The following is a 23,454-nucleotide window of genomic DNA, read 5'->3' as shown; positions in this document are numbered from 1 at the left end:
TCTAATTTCTACCGCTGAGATTCGCCAAGAGCGTACTAAAAGCAATGGTTGGCCATAGCGGGGTGCGGCAGCGGCCGTAGCAGCGGAGAGCTCCACTTGAGGTCACTGCAGAGAGCAGCAGTGACGCGGAGGTGCAGTGAAGTTCAGTTTTTTGCTTTTGTTTATTATGCAAGCCAGAAGATGCATGACTGTTATATTTTGATATACGACACAATAAAATATATTATCGCAATGGCCGAAAAATAAGACAGATTCAGCGTGTAGTAGTTGCCCAGTCTTTCCAGTCGAAGGGAGCGCTACCGGCGGCGTGTCAGCGCAGGAGCTCTCTCGTTTTCGACACGGTGGGCTGCCGCTCTAGTTCGTATGCAAGCCACGCTGCAAGCAATGGCCTCACTATCGCCTCTAGCGGCAGAAAATGTCAAATCTTTGTTAATTTCCTAAATCTATGCTTTTCAACAACGCTTCATTGGATTCAGATTTTAAAATACATTTGGAAATGAACAAAATGTTCATAATATTATCTGTTGTCTTTTAACGTATTCGAGAGAAGAGAAAGGGTTGATACAAGAGTGCACCCAGTGCGCACTGTTCGTCTTCGAAAATGGAGAGAGAGATAGAGCTGAAAGAGAAGACACGCCTTTGCCGCGCCCGAAAAGGCGTGACAAACAGCTAGCGGCGAGTGTGCAGATAGATAGCAGAGAAGTCACGATTTCGCGATTGCTGATATGGCGCTGATAACTTCAGGTAGCGCTGCGGCCTGGTATTGCGCAGTGTATTGTGTTCGAAGTGTGAAACAGGTGCGCAGGGTGCGCTTGTATCGCCTTTGCGTGACTTTATCTCTACATTTTATTGTCCGCTGCCTGCGCACGTTCCGCGCTATCTTCGTTCACTGACTGCCGTCATCGCAAACTCGGATGAAACTCGGGCGAGCGCCAAACTCGGGCCTTCCGGCATAGCGCCCCTGGTCCGGGGTTCAAACCCGAGACCACCGCTTCACCGGAGCAGTCGCTCTACCAGCTGAGCTAACCGGGACGGCAAGCCAATGGTAGAACGAGAGCGAATTCATCAATAACTCGAAGTTATGATGACAAAGCTGTATAGCATTCTTTTGTAGCCGTATAACGGCGCTTGGGTGGATGCCAATGAGTAATTGCTCCCTTATTACAGTTCTTGGTACTAATACCATAAGTAATTGTTTAAAGGACGATTTGTCGTGTCGTTACCAATAAGTATCTGTAGGTTACCAACCTTCCGACTTAATACATGTGTCTTCTGGTGTCCCTGAAGGTACAATTCTGGCTGCAATTCTCTTTTCAATTTTCAGCAATGATATCGCACACTACAGGGACGCTACTGTTGATATGTTTGCAGTTGGATGTATCACTCATATGGTAAAAAATAGCCCGGAAGACCAACTTATGCTCCAAACAGTGTACTCAGGAGACTTTAGAGATCGTTATAAACGTAAACAAAGCTGTCTGCATGACTATAACTAGCAAAAAAAGAACCTTCTCTTTTTCCACTGTGACCTCCACACCTCCAAAATAAAGAAGGTCAATGAATTTAAATATCTTGGCATATTTAAAACTAATGACCTAAAATGGCACAAAAGTGTCTCATATTTTATTACAGTAGGGAGAAACCTAAATAAACAGCAGTTCGTAACAATGGGTCATGGTGCGCAGCGCCCTGTATTGCTCCACTGACCAATCACATCAACAAACAAAGTAAACTTTTTAATCACACAAAACCATTCTGGACAAAAGCATTTTTTAACGTGAAACCATTGATGAACGCAATTTTTTCATATAATGTAAAATTTCACTATAACAATCAATCCGCAGATGACCTGACGGCGGTCTTTAATTTTTTTTTTTCTATTATTAATGGTTTTGCTATCGTCAAAAGCGTTCCTCATCGGTTTTCGGTGGTTCATGGGGTTTAACGTCCGAAAGCGACTCTGGCTATGAGAGACGCCCACTGGTTTTCTATAGCAGTCTTAACTGGTTGATGCGATTGATGGAAACACTTAAAAAAAAGATTTTGCTACATATCAGAAGAATGAACCATGACCTTCAATATTTCCATAATAGTATGTCACAGTTTTCTAATTTTCAAAATTTTTATCCGAGAATGTTAACATGCTTGACTATATAAACAACCAGGCACCAAAATTCTAGAGCTCATAATTTTTTTCTTGTGATTAGCATCTTGTTTAAGTAACAAAAAAAAATTTAACCATGGACTACTTTTTTTTTTGTCGTGAGGGAATTCTGTGCAGCGATCCTGATCGTGGGTGGAGCTGCACTGCAGACTAACGCAGAACTTGGTGCTGGGCTAGTTGGTAATTCATTATTTAAAGATTGGATGTAGCGCTATTAGGGAAGACAACAGAGAAAGGAATACACAACAAAGAAGAACAACGCTTCTTTGTTGTGCCGTCCTCTCTATGCGGCCTTCCTAATAGCGCTACATCTAATCTTTAAATAATGCAGACTAACGTTGTATCCGACTGTAACAGAGTCGCCTCCTACCTTTATTCCTCGAATAGAACGTTCAAAGCCGCCTCACTAGACACAAAACTCTCCGTATATCGCTCACTAGTGCGACCGGTGTTCGAGTATGGCACAGCATCTTAGTTCCCATGCACAAACACTAGCATAGCTAAATTGGAAAGCATTAAGCGCAAAGCTGGAAGATTCATTTTTAGCAAGTACGGTCGTTATATTTTACCTTTAGGACTTTGCCCATGGTGGTTTACGCACAGTTAGCAAGCGGGGCTACTTTCGTACGTTTAGAACTTCTTGACCAGATCAACAGCCTGTTGCGAATCGACAGGGACGGTTATCTCTGTCAGTGTCAGTAAGGTGGTGGTGTAAACTTTATTGGCCACGACAAATTACAGGTGGGGGGCAGAGCCCCCCTCATGGCCTGCGGGAGTGGCCCACACAGTGGGTTCCAAATGGTGTGCCAGACCCTGGAGGGACAGCCTGTTAGAGGCACTGGTGATGGCGAGTCGTTGGTCTTGGAGTGCTGAACTGGACATCAGCTGTTCCCAGTAAGTGAGTGCCACCTCTGGGGGAGGGGGGTGCGGGTAAGTGGAACAGGTGAGCAGAACATGCAGAAAGTCGCCTGGTTTGCCACATAGTAGACAGGAGGAGGAGAATAGGTCAGGGAAGCGTCCGTGCATGACTATCGGGTATGGGAGTGTGCGAGTTTGAAGCCTGCGCCAGAAAGTTGATTGCGTGGTTGATAGCGAAGGGTGAGGAGGTGCGTACATCTGTCTGTTGGAACGATAGTGTTGTAGGATGTCACTGAAATTTAACAGGCACTCCCCTTCGACGGAGGAGGCGGTGTGCTCACCCGCCCGGAGGGTAAGATCTCGGGCGAGGGCATGCGCCTCCTCGTTTCCGGGTAGTCCGGCATGTGCTGGCGCCCAGATAAGCGTTACGGTTCTGGAGGCATTCCAGCGTCGGAGTATGCTGCTGGCTTGCCGAGAGATACGACCAGTGCTATAATTTAGGATTGCTGTACAACCAGGCACAAACACAACAAAAAACATCTACAAGAATAAACGTTCCACATATAGATACATCTCGTTTTTCATTCTTCCTATATGGAATTCGTGAATGGAACTCTTTGCCCCAAAACCTTGTCGATTCCCCATTTACCATCACATTCTTACCTAACCTTTTTAGGTCTGTGTTTCAAGCAGAAACGTTAACCATCCTTAAACACGGCCTTCAAAAACTGTCTGCACAGCTCAACACATTCCTTTCGGTTGTGCCAAACTGCATTGCTGCTTTCTGGTTATTGTGAACATGCATTTCTCTAGTGTAAATCTTTAAGGCCCCCAGTTTATGCCCCGATTATGTCAAAGTGCGTTGTTGCTTTCTGATTCTGGTGAACATGCATTTTTCTGGCGTAAATCTTTATGCCCCCCAAACCTATCACAGCACCTTCAAAGCGGCGATAGCAGTATCTGTAAATTAATTAATTAATTCATATGCGCCAATAGATGCTAGCTTTCTTTCGAAGCCGCTAAATACAGCTGTGTAAACGGTACCTTGTTGCAAACGTTTGAGCCACCTGTTTTTCTAGACATTCTACACCTTCTGAATTATAATAAGGGAGTAATTACTCATTGACGTCCACCCGAGCGCAGCCATACGGCTACAAAGGAAAGCTATACAGCTTTGTCAGAAACTTCGTAGTTGAAGAAAAATTCGTCCTGGTCCGGGGTTCGAACCCGGGACTACCGCTTCACCGGAGCAGTCGCTCTACCAATTGAGCTAACCGGGACGGCAAGCTTATGGTAGGACGAGAGCGAATTGATCAATAACTCGAAGTGGGAACAGTGTTGACCAAATTTTTAGGGGAATCCCCCAAGGTGGAGTAGGTTTGTAATAAGGGAGTAATTACTCATTGACGTCCACCCGAGCGCAGCCATGGCTGCGCTCGGGTGGACCTTACGATACATCTCACTTTGAAGACGTCTGGAAACGTCATTTTTGTATCAATTTTTTATATTTGCGACCACATCCGAGTAGTTATATGACCACCGCAAAAGTTATCGCCATTAGTGATAACCACCCATTAAAGTCTTAGAAACCTTACAGTACGGAGCAGCGTGAGGCTCGACGTCAAAACAGCCCACTTCTGACGATTTCTTTTCCTCTCGCTCTATCTGTAACTATTCTTTCTCTCTTTTCATAATTTCAGAGAGCATCCCAAGAGAGGTTCTTTGTTTCCGGTTGAAGTGTTTGCGGCCGTCCGCAGCAAAGATGGCGTCCCTCGGACCAAGGCGGGAATGCACTCCATCCCCGCTGGTCAGCTCTCTTGCGTGGCTGGCACTCGCATGTGCGGTGGTTGAAGCGACGCGCTATTTCGAGCTGGTGCTGGACCCGGAGGCCCGATTCCACCTCTTCTGGACGGTCGACTACGAGGCCGAGTCGCTGACGGCCGAGCTCAAGCTGGATCTGCCTCCTGACGACTGGTTCGCACTCGGCTTCTCGGATCGCGGCGACGTCGCGTTCGCCGATGTCTGCGTGCTGTGGGCCGATGCGCACGGGAGGCCGCACCTGGATGTGAGTACGCCGGAGGACACGGAACACGCCTTGCAGATCAAGCCATTCTCTCTATATGTCTGCGGTCAACGCCACTTTTACGCGTGAAGCTGCGAAAACATAATCAAGAATTCCATACCGTACCCAGAGCTTTTTCGGTCGGTTTCTTTTCCTTTTTTTTTTGGGGGGGGGGGGGGGGGGGCGTGGTCATAATTTTTCTTTCTAGTCGATACTCTCTCCAAGAGAGCCGCATCAATGCGCAGAAGATGTCGAAGGCCCGACTGTCTCATGCCGTTAAGGCACGCGATAATTTCTATCCACAATGAGATTATACTTATACAGTGCAGTAACTTGTAATTTGACTTCATTTTCACCCTTATTTAGACTGTGCAGAACATTTATACGTGGTCTACACATGGCGACAAGTTGTACCACTGTGGTAGCTTAATACTCTTTTCTTTTTTTTTTTTTTTACGACGAAATGGAGACGATGACTGGTGCAACAGAAGTTGCGCTTTTCGCGGAGTTACTTTTTTTACCATCTGTGTAGAGCTTTTTGCAAAGTCGTTTTGCTCAAGAAGCCTCGCTATGGTCATTCTAAACTCTAGGAAAACCGCGCAAAAACAAAATCGAAAGACAAGACTGAATACACAGTGCTCGTCCTACCTATGCTTTCTAGTATGCAGTCTTTTTTGCGCTGTTCTCCTGTAGCATTAACGATCATTGCAGCTGGCCCAACTCTTGATACTTCCCTAGCAAACGCATGTCTATTAGGTAGCAACCATTCTTATTTTTCTTGCTAGTGTAAGTTGTCCTTTGAGTGAAAATTGTTGCTGATGTCTGCGGCAGAATTTTAAAACAGTGCACGCAAATGGATTCTCCTGGAGTCGCAACGCAGGACCTACAGGTCGTGGCTGCGTTGACAGCTGCGTAGAGAAAAGTAATTAGCCGTTGCACAATGCACCAACGATGATGGTCAGGCGCAAAATTTCGACATTAACGTGCTATACATGGTCCTGACTGCCGGCGTCACGTACCACCATAAACGAGCGCGGTGTCGAAATTCGGGTGTGTAAAGTGGTTCGGGAGTGAACTATTCGCGTTCTCCTAAAGTGATTAGCGATGTTTCGATAGTAAAATAAACGTTGCAGATTAGAAAGGTTGCCCTCGGGCTCTCTCCAGCCTGTCTTTTTGTAAAGAGACCATGGCCCTAAACCACCACGCGCCTCTGGCTATACAACGATTACAGTGGGGAATACGGGTGGTTAGTCGGCGGTCCTGTTTTCATTTTCTACACGGATGGTTCTAATGTAGAACAACTTTAAAATGCTCTCTGAGGCGCATCTATTTCCATTTGCCTTCGTTTATGGCATGCACGTGCCATTTTGCATTCGTTTTTTATTTCTTTAGTCCACGCTTACATTGCTTATCCCTCTTCACCCTTTTCTCTCTTTGTATTGATTACTCGGCGTACTTATTCTGGCATGCAAAACGGCTGCGTTAAGTTTCTTGAATATTTGCCTCGGCAGACTGCAGCGCCCGTTGGAGCTTCTCACTCTTGTCGTCGACGGTACGCTTTTCGGGCGTCGCATTGAATATGCGGCTTGGGTAGTAAAACGGAGCGTTTCTTACTGCATGTACGGCTTATATCGTCTTCTATGGTGCGTGTAAAGCATGAATAGCTCGGGGCCACAGTTCCAAACAAACAAGCAAACACCCTGATACTATTTGTTTAGCAGGCACTCGAGTACTCAGTCGTCCGAATTCATATCAGTAATACCGCATTTTTGTGACCATGGTAATTATTACATACAACTTTAATTCATGCATTCTTTGTTCACCGAAGTACAGGCCGCGCATCGTTAGAGTTCCAGCGCCAGATGTGCCATGTGAGAAATGTGCCACGAATCGTGTCGCAGTGGCATACTGCATACTTGCTGCAAAAGTGCTGCAAGCCTCAAGTGAAGTAACTGAACAAAAAAAAAATGTGCTTTCGTATACCTTCGCCTGTCAGTGGGATTTTATGGCGATAATCTTGAATTACTGCAATTATTTTTGGTAGACGGAGTACAAATGGTTTGTTAGCATAAGTAATTACGGACTTAAGAACCGAAAGTATGCGCAAAAATTGCGCTTTTTTTTCATAGTGCACATAATCTTTACTTTTTTTTTCCCCAGTGCTGCCCAGCCTCTAAACTGTGCACGGGGAAAAAGGGCTATAAAAGGCGCAACGTCGGCCACCATATCGTCATCAGCCTAACTACGTCCTCTGCAGGACAAAGCCCCCCCCCCCCCCCCGCCTCCCCCCTCCCCCACTCACCCAGTGATCTCCAGCTAGCCATTTCTTCCGCCAGCTGCGGCCACCTTTTACTCGGCAAACTTCTTAACCTCATCCCCCCAACTGACCTGCCACCACCTGCTGAGTTTACCTTCTCGTGTAATCCATTCCGTGGCCCTAATAGACCATCTGTCATCCTGCCGTCGCATCACATGCCCTGCCCATGCCAATTTCCTCTTCTTGATTTCAGCTAGAACATCATCTACCCGCGTTTCTTCCCTACGCCCTAGTTACCCCTATTATTTTCCTTTCCACGGCCCGCTGCGAGGTCCTCAATGAAACTGCGAGTCTTTTCGTCTGCCTCCAAGTTTCTGCTCCATGGCAAAGATAGGAGCAGTGTGCGCAGCGGTAATTCGATTACGTTATGGCTGACAATGTTAACGCCAGTGAAGTGGTGTCGCTAGTGACACATTTCATGGCAAAGCCGTGAGCTTTGAAGCCCACCGATGGATCAAGATGATTTAAGGAAGTCTGGATCCGTTAGAATTCATTCTGCAGTTGTAGCAAGGCGCAAGCGATATATTCGCCTTCACCACCTGTTACGACACGCGGCTGCTAGCGCCACCGCTAGCAGCCGTCAAGTTTGGCGTTCCATCATTCTGTTTCTCACTTGTAGTACACCCCCAGTAACGTCTACTTTAATGACACTGACTTCATGCAACCAACCAAAGCTTTAAGAGGCGTACATTGAAGTTTTCAAAACGCTGGTTGCTTGCCGTTTGTAGCTATAGCTACAAGCTGTCTCTTAGCGAAAATCGAAATGAATTACGCAGACAAGCCGATTCGTGCTGCGCGATAGTAGCAGCAAAACACGATATGGAGCCTTCACTAAGCAGACGGGTAACGAGTGTGCTAAGAGAAAAATTTGGCTGTCTAAATTTAGCGGGAGGCGACACATATCTGTGCCAAGGCTGGCGTTGGCTGCGAGGGCTCCCAGGTCGGTTCGATTCAATTACGACGCAGTGGACATGGCGGGTGCCACAAAATTGATTTCGCTCAATGCAGACAAGATACAGGCCATGGCACGAGTATAACTTTCTGCGCCCCGTTGTCAATGTATCTCGCTTGCATTTTGTTCTCATTTAAAAATGTAACTGACCCCCTTTTTTTAAGAATTATGCGATATTCGAGGATTAAGATATATATAGGCTGTAGGTAAAGCATGCCGAGTGTTTTTTCTCTAGCATTTAGAACAGTGACGTAATCGGCGATTGAATTTTAGGCTTCTTCTCACAGCACCAAAGGACTGCAGGCAAGCCTGGTGTAACGTCACGGAAGGTAAGATCTCAAACAGCCGCAGCCGTCAACCACACCCCACCGTGCCTCGTCTGATGGCGGCAAACTGTCGGTGGGCTTTGCCTTAGGTGCCGTTGTTTTTTTGTTTTTGTTTCCTTCAAAGTAAGCGTTTATGCGTTGGAAATGTACCTGTACCTTCAATGACGTCATCATGCGCCCCCACTTGGCGCTGTGCGCCACGGACAAGCTCGAAGGCCATCGCAATTTTAATCATCGATTACGTCACCATTTCAAACGCTAGCCCAAAAAGACTTCGCATGTTTTACCTGCAAGTTTCACACATTCGAGCACTTCATAGATTTCTAAAACCTATGCAGTTGCCCGTTAAGAGACTACGCAGGACGGCAACCAATGCAGCCTCTGAAAGTAGCAAGAGCTCATTAGACACATCAGTGCGATTTTCGGAACTCTATGAGGCCTAAAATGCCAGGACGGAGACGTAGTAATAACTTACACCGCGTTTCTGGGAGGATATTTTCGAACTCCTTTTGTCTCCAGCATACGCATATATGTACAACTCGAACACATCGTTAACTTATACTGGCTTGAACGTCCATCTCGTAAGTGGGAGGGGTTTGGTTCGATCTCCAGTGACTTCCATGTGCACACCGGTTTTCCAGTGGATAAAAGGTTTCGGCCGGCCTGCTGCTAAACTTTCTCTGGGGTGAAAGGCTTGGACAAAGGCTCTGAACAAACCCCCGCTTCGACGGGCCAATCATTCGTTCTGCCATCGAACAACTTAAATCCGCCCTTTCTGAAAACCGTTTGCAGGCGTTTGCGCACACAAGATCAGACATAGCGGAGGGTTCCACTCTTGTGTTCCTCCCGGTGCCACTTCTTTCGGGGTGTCTGTGAGGTGCGAGAGATACGCCAGCGATGAGCGAAAGAAAGGGAAGGGCGCATGCAGTTGGAAGAGGGGGGGGGAGGGGGGGGGGGGGGGGGGCAAATTCTCACTTCCGTCAAAGGATGAATCGGCAGTCATCGGCTAACAAAAGCCCGAGAATTCTATGTATTGCTCGCAAGCCGGCTTTCGGATTCCTTTTTTTTTTTCTTTCGGCCTCCTTGTTCACTCCTCATATCTTCGCGGGGCATCAAAGACGAGCCCATCGGCTGCTCCGTGGACTTGCCGACGTCTTTTGGCGGCATTTCTACTTCCCTGGAGAGCTGGGCCACGTTGGCCGCTGCTGGAACCCGGGCTGCGATGATTATGACAAGCCTGCGGAGCAAAGACCAAAATACGGAAAAATATGGAAAGGAACGGCGCAGCGAGAACGGAGGATGGCCAATGAAAATTCTGTAGTTTGGCTTCAAAGAAAACCGTAAATTATGCACGGACGTAGCGCGAACTTACGAAAGAAAGAAAACGAACTGAAGGCGATGGAGAGCCACACGTGCACTACGGCAGTCACTGTCGGAAAATTTTGGCAGCGAGAGAGAATTTAATAATCGCGACCCGAGGACAAAGGAGCGACGGCCGTCTCCTTATTCTTTTTTGGTCCTCGCTCGGTTACTCAATATCCGTGTCTTTCGCAGCCATTCTCCGCGTCGCCCCGCGGTCTTTCTGCGCACTTCGAATTATACTACGCAGTAGTGGACGCGGGTCAATCTAGAAGTTGAAGCGGCACCGTGGCTAACAAGGTTAGACCAAACAAAGTGCTTCTCTTTTTCGCTCCTCTCACAACTCCCGTGTCCCGTCAGAGATAGAGGCGACGCTGCTGTCTTTATTAAAAAGTAATACGAAGGAACAATATATGTAAGAACAAAATATGCTACTCTCCTTTCTTCATTGTTTTCCAGTACGGGTGTAGTGGAACCATTAGTTCGCGGCAAGAATGGAACTGAAGTTATTGCCGTTGTGTTGATTAAATATATCAGTAATCACAACCGTACACGTTCTTTTTTAATAGTTCATTGTTTTGTATTATACCCTCAATGGTCTGCTTTGACCAACCCAACAAAATGGTCTGAACGATGAAAGATGTTAACCATACTCGATATCGATTGCTGAAAAGCAGCTGAATGCCAGGCAATTTTTTTAGTTCTTTTGTTTATTGACTTCTTGCCACGCACATTTTCTTTGCTGACGTTCTTACCGAAGCCCTTAACACCCCCCCCCCCCCCCCCCCACCTCGCTACTAGCCGTAGCACCAATTTTCTTGTACAAGGCGCGAAGTATGATCAAGCTTCGTGAACGGCACGGAAAAACTAGCCAAAGCGAGCCACATTCACCGACCGGCGGCCACGACTCGCAGGTTTCTCACTAGCCCATGTTTACCTCCCGGCCTCTGGCGAAAATCGATACCCAGGATAAACTCCGACTCCCCATGTGTCACCTGTTGTGTCGCTCCTTGGGTGGCCCGTAGTGTTGACTTTCTCTATTATCAACCTCTGTTTGCTCTTTCTGAATCAGAGAGCTGCAGTCAAGTAAACAAGCACGGCTCCTGCGCTCGAGAGATAGGACCACCAAAACAGCGTAAATTTGCTTGACCTCATGATGATGATGATGGTGGTGGCAATGGTACTTTTTCCCATTTCTAGGACCCCTGAAGCATCAGGCTGCTTGTGTGAGAAGTGCTGCTGTCTTCATTCAAGCAGACAAGGAAACTACGTGCATAGCTTGAGATGAGACAGCGGGAACTACGCGTGTCTGTCAGCGGACCAAACATTGGTAGCTTTAACTCTTGATCACGAACAGGAAGAATTTCGTTACGAACGGCTTAAATTATGTCAACAGGAGATGCTTAAAAATTTATACAGCAACTTTATGACTGCCGTAGAGCGCGTAGTCATATCTGTGGATCTTTAAATCTCAATATTTCTAAACTTGGCGCACGTGAAGTTTGTTGCTTTTTTTGCTAACTTTGGAGGTATTAATCTAAAGAGAGTAAATAAGCTATAACTGCAAACGCTGAAGGATGAATTCTGCACAAACTTACTCGCTAACCAATATAAAATTCGTTAACATATACAGGATGACAAAAATTATGCTTTACAGATTGTTTTTTTTTAATTAGGCGAGAAGTGATACGCGAAGGCTACCTTTCTACGCCAGTTATTCAGCCAGGGGGGCACAAAGTGGGATAATAAATGTCACCGCCAGGTATAATTAGCTAAAATCTATTAATAAACTTTGTAATGACTGCAGTAAAGGGCAAGGTTATATTGGAAGCTTAGAGGCAGTCGTATCTCTACACAGTTCCATTTGGTAGAATTCTCTAAGATCGCATGTGCTTCGAAATACTCGCTACCAAATTGTCAGCTCAATGCGCATAAGTGTGCATACAAAGCGGTGATGATCGGCGCGAAATTCACCCCGGCGTGAAGCAGCGTGTCTTCAGACAACGGCGCAGAGCGACCGGCGAAACTGATAACTGTTTGCTTTTTACTTTCAGGTATCGAAATGGAAGAAACGCCGGACGCAGTAGCTGCATCACACTAGGGAGGAGATTCGCGTCGACTATCACCGCCGTGCATGCATATAGTTAAGCGAAATCAGTGGAAACTTTGGGGACGAATATCTCGGAACACGCGTGCTCTACAATAATTCTACCAAATGGAGTAATCTATAGATGCGATCGCCTCTATGTTTTCCTTGCAAGCACGCACACCAGTCACAGTGGCTAAAAACTTCATTAATATATTTTAGGTAATGAGGTGGCAGACGATGAGAATTATCATCTTATTTTGTGTAATCTGGCCACATAACTCATGTGCAGAGGCGGATTTCAAGTACCTTTCAGCGCCTAATTTTAAAAAATCTGTAAAGCTTAATTTCGGTTACCCTTTATTTTACACGCAAGTAAATATTATTCGGAAAGCTTTAAGAATGCACAGAACTGCACGAAATATAGATGTCGATTAAAAAAAGCGCTCTTCATATTTTTTATGCTCTGTATAAATATTGTACAGTACTTGAATATTCCTAAACATTAAGACACGTTGCATAGTATTGCTGATGTAGTAGGTGCAGCGTCTGCGAAGAGACCCTTTTTGACGCCACTGTTGTTTTTGCCAACTTTGGTTAAGAATAGCTTGAAATAACTTGCAAGGATATGACTGAAAATTTTATAGCGCATTTATAATTACCCCCGATTGCGCCCTGTCACTTTTATCGATCTCTCACTTTTATTCTTTTCCTAAAAATTTGCAAGCTGTGCATTGAGAAAGTGATTGCTTACTTCGGAGGCCTTTACCTTAGAGAACAGATGAACGCTAACTATGACTAGCTTACACTGCGTTCTATGCAAACTTTGTACTAAGCGTCATACAATTTACGGATACATTTATTTGCAGACAAGTAAATATCATTGCTCAAACTTCAAGAAAGCACACAGCCAGAATAATTTTGGATGACGACCGCAAAAAAGTTATTTTAAATATTTATTTTACATTCGCCCAGGTCTTTTGCATATGAATATTCATAAGCGATATAAACATGAGGATCGCTGCAGCTTTGCTGGAGTCGGAGCAGCCGCGTAAGCAATTAAGTACGTGGCCAGGAACTTTGCCGCGAATTGCTTACCACGGCGTCGAGCGTTGCACCACGAAGCGCCGAATTTCGCATCAGTCATAAAATGCGGTAAAAAACCTACCGGCTTGTCTTGTAATGTGCGTTAGCTCGCGTTTTGAGCGCCGGGGATCGACGTTCCCGCATATGCATAAAGCAAACTGAAGCCTCGGATGTACGTCAGGGTGGTCCTTTAAGTAATGACCCTATTAAGGGGTTTTACATATCATGTTGTTGGTTTATTTAACCATTAAGCGCCCCTATGAAAAAAAAAAAACACTTCCAACACTTCATACATGTTGCCGAAAAAAGAGGTTTCTTCACTAACGCAATATGCGTCGAGCCTTGCTAAAGGGTCTCATTTGACGTGCTGCATCTGCCAGTGATGTTACGCAATGTTTTATGAGTAAATACAGCGCAAAGGGACGCAACGCAGCAGAATACGCGGACAGGATGGCGCTGGGCTTGCAACTGACGTCATTCCATGACAAATTCCTCAGGGACAGGCGCACGCATGAGCCGGGCCTTATAATACAATGCCCACGAAATGCACATCAACATGCCCTAGCCTTGAGCAACGTTTCAGACATCAAGCTTCATCCATTAAATGTAACCAACAAATTCGCGCAGCAAGCCACGCTTTTGCATTTTGCGCAACGTGTTTATAATACTTATGAATATTCATATAATGAAGGCCTGGGACTACAAAAATATTATTCAAAATGTTTACTTTAATCGCGATCCGAAATCAATGGGGTACTGTGCTTTTTTGAAGGCTGAGGAATAACGTATATTATCCAAAATAGACGTATAAGTTAACTTTACCTTGTTACACAAGTTTGCACAGAATGCAGTGTAAACTAGCTATATAAAAACCTCCACATTTACTAAGACTTCTTTTATGCCCAGTTTCCAAACTTTATAAAAATCAAAGTAAGAAACTGGTAAGGATAACTTGGTGCACTCTACGGTAATTAGAAATTCCACCTTAAGGTTTTCAGGAATATTCTTGCAACATGTTTCAAGCTATTCATAACTAAACTTGGCAAAAACAGTAGTGTGCATAAAAGACACTTTCTTCGGAGGTGCTGTATCAACTGCGCTAGCAGTGTTATTCAACACGTTTTAATGCGTACGAATATATGTCGGTGAATTTTATGTCGGTTACTAGATGAGCCTGTGTAGAGCGCAGCGTTAAACGTTTGCAGTTATGTCATTTTTTTCTTTTAGATAAGAACCTCCAAATTTAGCAAAAAACTTCCTTTGCGCCAGGTTGGCCAAATATTAGGAAATAATAAACGTTACAAACAAACAAAAATAACTAACTTTGCGCACGCTACGGCAGTCATAAATTTGCTGTTTTAATTTTCAGAACTCCCTTCATAATACATTTTTAACTATTGGAAGCCAAACTTAGCAGAAACAGCAGTGCGAGTGAGCGCGGGGTCCATATATCTCTTCCTGAACATTTTTGCGCTGAAATATTTTTTTATATATATTTTACATCCCTTCTTTCCAGTGATGATGCGACGGCGTTTAAAATATTAGGTAAATACAAGATTGCGGCTAGCCACCCATTGCATGACCTTTAGGGTTGCGATAATGTAAATTTTTACACGCTGAATTGAACACGAATATAAGTACAGTGTAGCTAAGAACCGGATCGGGTACTGATAGAACCGAATCGAATATGAATCTAACATTTTTACTAATATTCGCTATTCGTTCGCATATTTGTAAAAAACAAGCATTCGTTCTAAAGAACGCTAGCGGCGGCTCTACGTTACGGCCTGTTACGTTTCGCAAGGAGATGTTGGTCCGATCATTAGTGGAAAGTCAAAGTTGGCCGAACTACTCGTTTCCAGCGACAGGAATTGCAGCTGTCGGATCAAGCGCACCCCACGAGGCGACCGCATGGCAAACACGGGGAGGCAGCACCTCGAAACACCTGCATTCTTCATATAGGAGGATATTCGGCTCGGTGTTTGAAATTTTCTCATTTTCACACACCACTGATGATGTTGTCTCAATCTAGTATATAAATCTCTGAGTGCACAAATCATCCAGAGCTGTTCATTACACATTCTATCAAATTCTAAAGAGCAGCTTCGGGATTCAAAAACTGTTGAGCCATACCCATAGCATAGTGCTCGCATGTACTTATTGGGAGTGGCTTCCACGTAGACCGGCGAAAGTTATGTTGTTTCACGTCGTTGCTCCAAGCTCAGTGTAGCTGCCAGAGTCACTAGAGATGGACGCCGAAGGCAAGACTGACACTGTGCCCTTGAATTTTGCGCTGCAGGGGCATTAATAATGATGCATGCAACGGATGAAGGATGGTTCGATTGATAGAGTAAGCGAATGGCTGAAAGAAAAGAAAGTTGTTTTGGAATTTATGCTTGAGCTAGTCAAGCATGGTTGTGTTACCCATAGCAACAGGTATGGTTCAGTTATGGTCAGAGTGTCTTTATAGTTATAAACCCGGCTGCTTTTATGCATTTATCTATTTTCACATGCCGCAGCCTCGCATGAGACTTTGACAGGAGGAGATAAAAATGCAAGAAGAACAACTGGTAACAACCAGCAGAATATGAGGTACTATGAAAGCATGAGGAAACGCACAGAAAAAACATACTGACTGTTGCGACGCTCAGAGGAAATCGAAGAAAATTTTTCACGCACACATTTCTCACAGAGGTAGAATTCAGAGGTAATGTTTGGTTTATACTACGTTTGGGTTGGATACTTGCCTGAATCGGTGAAAATTAATCAAAACTCCGCATCGTATGCGGCGATGCCGGACCAAAAAAGACGGTTTCACAACAGCTGCATCAGCAGCGCCAGCGCTTGTCGGCGGCAGGATGACAAAAACAGACGAATGCGAGACGCGAAACGAAGAACGCTCACCAACCTTTCAGGGGTGAGAGATGGCGCTGCCAGTACAGCTGTTGTGAAACAATTTTTTTCTTTTTTATGGTTTGGCATCGCCGCATGCGATGGGGGCTTTCGATTAATTCTTACCGATTCAGGTAAGTACCCTCCCCAGACGTTGTATAAAACAAAAACTGCTACTAGCTATAACTTCCATAGCGGTCTGAAACGGAAAATTTTTCTGCAATTTTCTCTGAACGATGCAACAGACAGTATAAGTTACAATCGTGGAAAGTAAAAATTCTTTCGAAGGCACAGCACGAGCAGGGCGAAGAAGGAAGTTCCAGATTTCTATAGTGCGCGGTAAAAAAACTATATTTGACCAAGTCAATACGAGGACTGAAAGGTAAAATGTTTAATTCGTGGCAACTTCTTAATTATGATGGTTTAGAAACTTTTCAGTGGTTTTCATGCGATTCAAATCGGTCAGAGTTAAATTAATGTGTACAGTAACTTTTAGCATTCAATGCAACGACGTGAGGAAACTGAGTCAGCCCCAGATCAGACAGATGAGAAGGAGGCGAAAAATCAGTCATTCCGATTAAATATAAAATGGAGAGCTCTATTTTTTTTTACTGATTCCAATGTTTGCATCCACAAGCTGATGGGGATTCTAAACAACGTAGTCGTATTCTAAGATAGGGCGGATCAACGTTTTTATGTAACTTCATATCCAGCGAAACACGACGCAAAGTGCGGCGAAAGTATCCGAGACCTTGGAGGGCTTTGTTTGAAATCAGATCTATGTGTTTAGAACATGACATGTTCTGCGTGACTGTAAGGCTTATGTACCCGCATTCTAGAATGCTTTTGTCTTTGAACAATTGTCTTTTGTCGGCAATTGTCTTTGAACGAATATGTAAACAAGGAAGTAGATATGCGCCTGGGGAATGACATGAAAACAGTTCCGGAGAAATTAATGATAATTTGCCACGTAGCGCACCACTTACAGAAGTTTAAGAAAGACTAGTTAGGATGGTCATGATCCAGAGGTGACAACTGTATTTGCAAGTGGTGGAGGTTGCACCTGGTCCCGTCCTGTAGCTGCGCAGCAGCGCGGTAACATTCGAAATGCCGAATGCCGCCCCCCTGGCGCCCAACCGCCACCTGCGCCGGTTGTCTGCGCCGGCATTCCTCGGCAACGAGACTCGGCTGTCTTCAGTGGGATCGGTAACTCTGACATCGAGGACTAGCTGGCTTCCTACGAGCGGGTCAGCACGCACAACCGCTGGGCACGACACCATTAAGCTTAACAACGTCATATTTTACCTCGCTGACGTCGCAAACCTCTGGTTCCACAACTACGAAGCGAATATCGCCACAGGGCCGCCGTTCAAGACAAGCTTCCCTGAGGTATTTGGCCGTCTTGGGGTGCACAAGCTACGCGCCGAACAGTGTTTGCGAGAGCGGCGAGACATTCACCAGCTACATTGAGGACGTGGTGAATCTCTGAAAGCGCGTGAACGCTCAGATGCCAGAGATCGATAAGATAAAAAATATCACGAAAGGGATCGATGAGGATGCCTTCCAAATGCTTCTGGATAAGAAGCCGGACATTGTGGCCTCCGTCATCAGCTTGTGCCAGAGCTGCGAGGAGCTCCGCAAGCAACTCGTCCTCTCTCGCCGCATCGTATACGGCAGGCCGAGGTCCTGTCCGCTGATGCCGTGGTCGCAGGAGAGCCGCAGCTCATGCAAGATGTCAAGCAATCTATCGGAGGTCGCACGTCAGCTGGCACTCGTCCATGGAGTTCGGGACTCACCACCAGCGCTGACTCCCACCCTTCAGCAGACGATCCAAGCCCACGTCGCGGACGCACTGCCACACCCCTGCCTCAGCAAGCTGTGGCTGCCCCTCTCACATAAGCCGCCGTTCTGGCCAGACCACCGTCCCATCCCTTGGGCCCTTTCCAAGACGCCACTCAAGTTCCGCCGCCTTCGGCTCCCCGGCCTGTTTTCTCGTAACGTGCTCCCGTGGCACAACCGTCGCCTCGCTTCGCGCCGGCGGTCCCTCACTACGGTTGTCCGTGGTGCACTTGCAACAGCAGGCCTATTTGCTTTGCCTGCGGCTTCGCCGGACATTTACCCTGCACCTCCACCACTTGCAAAGGGGTTTAGTGTCTTTAAAAGAACCAGGCACTGGACGGTGTTTGTCTGCCCGTAGGCGGTCGTTCTAGAGCCACCCGGCAGCGCGCGATCAGTCATAGCTCTGCTACTCCCGCGTCGACGCATCTTCCTCGTAGCAGTATAATAAAGCGCGTAATCATCAAAGTACAGGCATATGTTCAGTACGTGAAGTGATTGATCCTTGACGTATAACAACAGTTGATAGTTCCCTCTCTGATCTGTAGAGGGAAATTGGGTTGATGACAATTGTTGGGGGATGCTTGACATCTTGCAGATTCTAATTGCTCAATCACATTGCTAGAGGACACTTCTGGAGAGGTTAACTTTTTGTAAGAATTAAAAGCACAAAGGAAGATACAAGCAAGGAGAAAACATATTTACACTTGACTGGCCCACGAGTAGTTCTACGTGATGAAACCAGCCCTCGGTCCTGCTGAAACAGCTGGTTTTAAACCCTATGTCCCCGCCCTCGGTGGGAAGAATAACCAATCAGGTACTGTACAAACATCCACCCAATAACTTATTGGGGAAAGGAAAACATCACCAATCAGCAATTTGGAAAGGATAATACAACCAATCAATGATAGGGGAAAGAAGGTAACTCATCGCGACAAACACTGTACACATATGCACACTTTCTACCATCACGATTCTGGAGAATTATGCTTTCCTGCTGCGAGCTTCGCGAGCACTCTCACTTTCCCAACGTCCGGTTGACCCAAGTTCAAGGAAAGTCACTTCAACCCATCCGTTCAGCACCGTCGCTCCCCATGCCTGCAGCTAGCGTGGCAATATCCTGTTGACCGCGCTTCAAGCTGTCAACGCATGCCGCTGCAGACATGGGACAAAAGCCACGCACTGTGACGCGGATCCGCCTTACCGTAAGCACGTGCACATAGGATGCGATCTAATGAATCCGTCCCTGAAGGGAGTTTGACCTTTCCCGTAATCCTCCGCTATCCGGCGCCCCCCTTAGCCCGCTGGGTTGAGTATGACTCACCCACTTCTCTGCGGTTGTGCGAAGGGCCCAAGAGAAATGGGCAGTCCACTAACGCGAACCGGATGCGGCAAAACAAAGTGCAGCACCGCGAACTTCACTACAACGAAAGAAGTAGATCCAGAATAGATTCCTATGAGACGCCTGATGAAAGGTCAATGACCGATGATCTCCCCCAAGGTAATAGCAACAAAAATAAACTGTATAGCAATGTAGACAGGTGATGTAATCAGAAATACAATGATATACAGACGCACCTATAGCGCAAGTAACAGGAATATTAGGAGAAAAATATCAGAGATGAAAATCATTCAAATATTACACAAGGACATAAGGACAAGGACCTAACACAAGAACTTAAGGTCTCACCGAACATCACAAAATGCACTCAGTGATAACAAAAATATTCAAAATAAATTGATAACTCAAAGCTTTTATATCTCTGTCCCCCAAAATTAAATTATTGAGCATACTAGGTAATGTGCGCGAAATGCTATTCCACCCAAACTCTGTTACCGATATTGGAATCCTCCAGAGCCCTTGATGACCATGAGGACAAACGAGGGAGAGGTTATCTACTGTTTCACGTAAATTATCAAGGCGTCTTGAATGAAGTTTCAAAAATCTTTATTAGCTTCTAAGCGTGCATGTCAGCAGCTCAAAATAGAGGCTGTGTGCGTCCTGTAAAAAAAATGGTACAGCCCGAATTGCTTTCTTTTGTAACAAGGCCAGCACAAAAGATCGTATGATGTGTTTCTCCAGATTAATGGGTAGTAATTAAGACGTGCATGAAATAACGAATTCTAAAGGAGCCTTCTTGTATTGTCTGGAAACAGACTGTGGCATGTTTTTAATATATCAACGACTTTCCACTCTTTTGAACATACTAAATTAACACATTGATTCCAGGACAAATCTTCATAGAATATTACGCCGATAGTTTTAATCAATTTTTGTCCTGCAACTTCGAAATGACCAAACGTATTGTAGTCTTTAACCCTAATAACCATCCCACGTGTTCCATAAAGAACGCATTTCAGTTTAGGAGTACTGTCTGCTGCATAGGTAAGAAACTTACCCAAGCTTGTAGTTAGTACAATGTCATTTATTAAGGCGGAAGCCTTTAATGTCTCATCGTTGTAAGCAGGAGTTGTCAACAGAACTGTCGTGCTTTTAAATTGGTCGAAATGGTCGTTACGTCACAGTGCGCGAATTTCAAATGGGGCCAATTGTACTTTGGCTAGTAACCATGCAACCGATTAAAGGGATAGTACAGTGATGCTCCAAGTAAGTGGGACTGAGTTTAGGTAATTGCTTAATTACCCAATTGGCCTAATTAACCCTGCTAGTCAAGACATAAATAAATAAAACCAAGTAGGAAATTGGTCGAGTTCGGGAATCGAACCCCGGTCTCCGGAGTGCGAGACGAGCATGCTAACCACTCCGCCATACCAGCTCGATGTTTTGGAATGAACAAAGACGCGTCTAGAGAATACGGCGTCTTCGTTCACTCCCATCTTCCTCCCTTCCCGTTACGGCGAGGTTTAGGTGTCCACCCAGATATGCGAGACAGATACATTTCCTTTCCTCAAAAACCAATTTACCGACGAGCAAGGCGTAGAACCGAACGGGCGATGGCGTTCTATGGACTCCCTGGCAGCGTTGCATGACGCTGTCGCGTTTCACTCTTAGAGGCGAAACCTAACATCTTACCAACGCATCAGTGACACAAGCAGCAACACCGCTCTTAAGGCTTCCGACTCACCTCACTTTAGGTGAACAAAGTGCCCCCCCCCCCCTTCTGAATTTTTTTTAATATAGAAAAAAATAGGCCAAGAATACTGCCTAGCTGGTTATGGCACACCAATTTTAATTCATTTGGGGAAAGGTCGATCTGAGCTAAACAATTTCTACAGATTTACAGTGTGAGAAAGGATAAGATAGTAAAGGGTGATATGAAGTCCTTAGGAAACTGTATATTTCTTATTGAGCAGTAGTTCGTGGTTTACGTGATCAAATGCCTTTTTAAAACCTTTCTGCCTTTTTAAAACCTAATGCCTTTTTAAAATGCGTTTGCAAATTTCGTTTTAAAATTTATAATATCACTTTATTTTGTGCAAGTAATGCATATTCAATGGAGAATTTTTTTTTTTCGAAACCAATCTGGCATTGCGTTAGTAAGATGTATTTATGGGAAAAGTTATTTGCTCTTCTTTCGCAGTAAGATCACCTAAAATCCTGAGAATTCTGGTAAAAGCTACCTGGATCTGTCGCAGTGAAATCCGCATAGTGCGTGTGACATGACAGAAATTTTTCATTACAGCGCTGAGAGTCCCGTGCGTGCCCAACGTTAAAAAAAAATACCTCCCAATATCAGCATACGTACTCAGGGCCTTCAACACTTTCTTACATGGCCGAGTTTCGTCCCTTCCGCTTTCAACAGCGAAAACTGGCTTCCTGTAAGCATGGTCGTTTGTGGCCACCCTGCTCGCTACTCTGCTCGCCCATCCTCATCTCCGGTTCCGTCCCAGGATGGCTGGACAGACGACGCAGGCTACGTCGCCGTGGACGAGCAGAACGACTGCGTGCTGGGCAGCCTCAAGCGCAAGGGCTCCACTCTGCGGTTCCTCTTCACTCGCAAGTTCGACACCTGCGACAGCCACGACTACGTCATCGAGGTGCGACAAGTGCCGCGTGGTTAGAACCTTGCAGTCAGATAGTCGAGGCTTGCAGGCTATACGCTTCTCTTTCGAGCAGTCTTGGCAGTGGTCTGGCAGATGGCCTCTCTTGTTTAATGAATTCTTGTGTTCAAGCAGGCGCTCATTAAGACAACGTCCGGTTTGTCCAACGTACACCTTGCCGCACGTAAGCGGGAACTCGTAGACTACTCCTTTCTTGCAGCCAACATGAGGCATTCGGTGTCTGATGGTGTGCACCATCAGACACCGAACGCCTCATATTGGCTGCAAGAAAGGAGTAGTCTACGAGTTCCCGCTTACGTGCGGCAAGGTGTACGTTGGACAAACCGGACGTTGTCTTAATGAGCGCCTGCTTGAACACAAGAATTCATTAAACAAGAGAGGTCATCTGCCAGACCACTGCCAAGACTGCTCGAAAGAGAAGCGTATAGCCTGCAAGCCTCGACTATCTGATTGCAAAGTGCTATTGAAAAGCCGAGATAGGACAGAACGTGAGCTCGTGGAAGCCTTCTATATCAAGAACCGAGGTGATATTTGCATTAGTGACGCGTCAGTTGTTCTTCGCCACAGCGAAATGCTGTTTCTTGATGCATATCTGTGAGAGGTGAATGTTTGTCAGCTGCGATTAAGAGCATGGATAAGGGCAGAGGCTATATAAACGTTCTTCCTTGAATAAATCCTGTTGAAAGTGCAGCGCTTGTCCTGTTCCCTTACTCGTACGTGTTGCCGTTTTGCACTCTAATGTCTTTCACGAATAATGGTTCCAGCCAGCTTTGAAGAAAATCTGTCCACCGCAATCAGCAAGGACGAAAACGGCGCACCTACTGAGAGCTGCGTATTTATCTGCCCCTCTCTCAGGACGGCACGGTGCACCTGGTGTACGCGACTGGCAAGGGACCCCTGCGGCGTATCGAGGGTCTGAGGTTGAAACGGGCCCACCGCGGCTTCCAGAGGGCGCAGCTGCTCAAGGTCATGGAAGAGCCTCCGCCATTCCCGTCCGACGCCAAGTTTGCAGACTTTCTCAATGACAAGGTTACGACAGTTCACTGTCGCGTTCCGTTCCTCGTTCCTTACAGAAGTGGCAAATATATCTATAGGGCGTATACCCTTGCAAAATATCTTTAGGAAGTCTGTAGACTATACATAGACATTTTATCAATGAACTGTATAGACTGTCTATGGACAAATTCTAGAGTAGTCTAGACCTATCTATACATTAATGCCCATGCGCGTTTAGTAAACTTTTGTCTATAGACAGTCCAGACAAAAGTCTGATGAAAGTATTATAGACACATGTCTGTAGACAGTCTATAGACTATCTTTATATTTACGACCATTCCCTTTCTGTAGACTTCTGTCCATAGACAAAAGTCTACTGAAGGTATAGCAGACACAGGTCGATAGACATTCTATACATTTATGCCATTACATTTTTACTATACTTTTGTCTACAGACAGTCTACAGACTTGTGTATACTAAACCTTCAGTAGAACGC

At 45.6% G+C, this 23,454-nt stretch overlaps 1 protein-coding gene across 1 annotated transcript in view; it reads left to right on the top strand.

Moving 5' to 3' along the window:
- Positions 1-23,454, top strand: part of LOC149351979 (dopamine beta-hydroxylase-like) — a 66,148-nt gene that overhangs the window by 7,034 nt on the left and 35,660 nt on the right. Inside the window, exons 2-4 of the mRNA XM_089577104.1 lie at positions 4,723-5,087; positions 21,791-21,937; positions 22,817-22,990. Of these exons, the coding sequence (XP_089433230.1) occupies positions 4,785-5,087; positions 21,791-21,937; positions 22,817-22,990 (624 nt within the window). The 5' untranslated portion in view covers positions 4,723-4,784. The remainder of the gene's footprint in view (positions 1-4,722; positions 5,088-21,790; positions 21,938-22,816; positions 22,991-23,454) is intronic.

The sequence above is a fragment of the Amblyomma mixtum genome, chromosome 3, assembly GCF_055824585.1.
Source record: "Amblyomma mixtum isolate Tamu chromosome 3, ASM5582458v1, whole genome shotgun sequence".
Classification (NCBI taxonomy): domain Eukaryota; kingdom Metazoa; phylum Arthropoda; class Arachnida; order Ixodida; family Ixodidae; genus Amblyomma; species Amblyomma mixtum.
The sequence above is the reverse complement of the archived record's forward strand: the minus strand, read 5'-3'. Positions and strand labels throughout refer to the sequence as shown.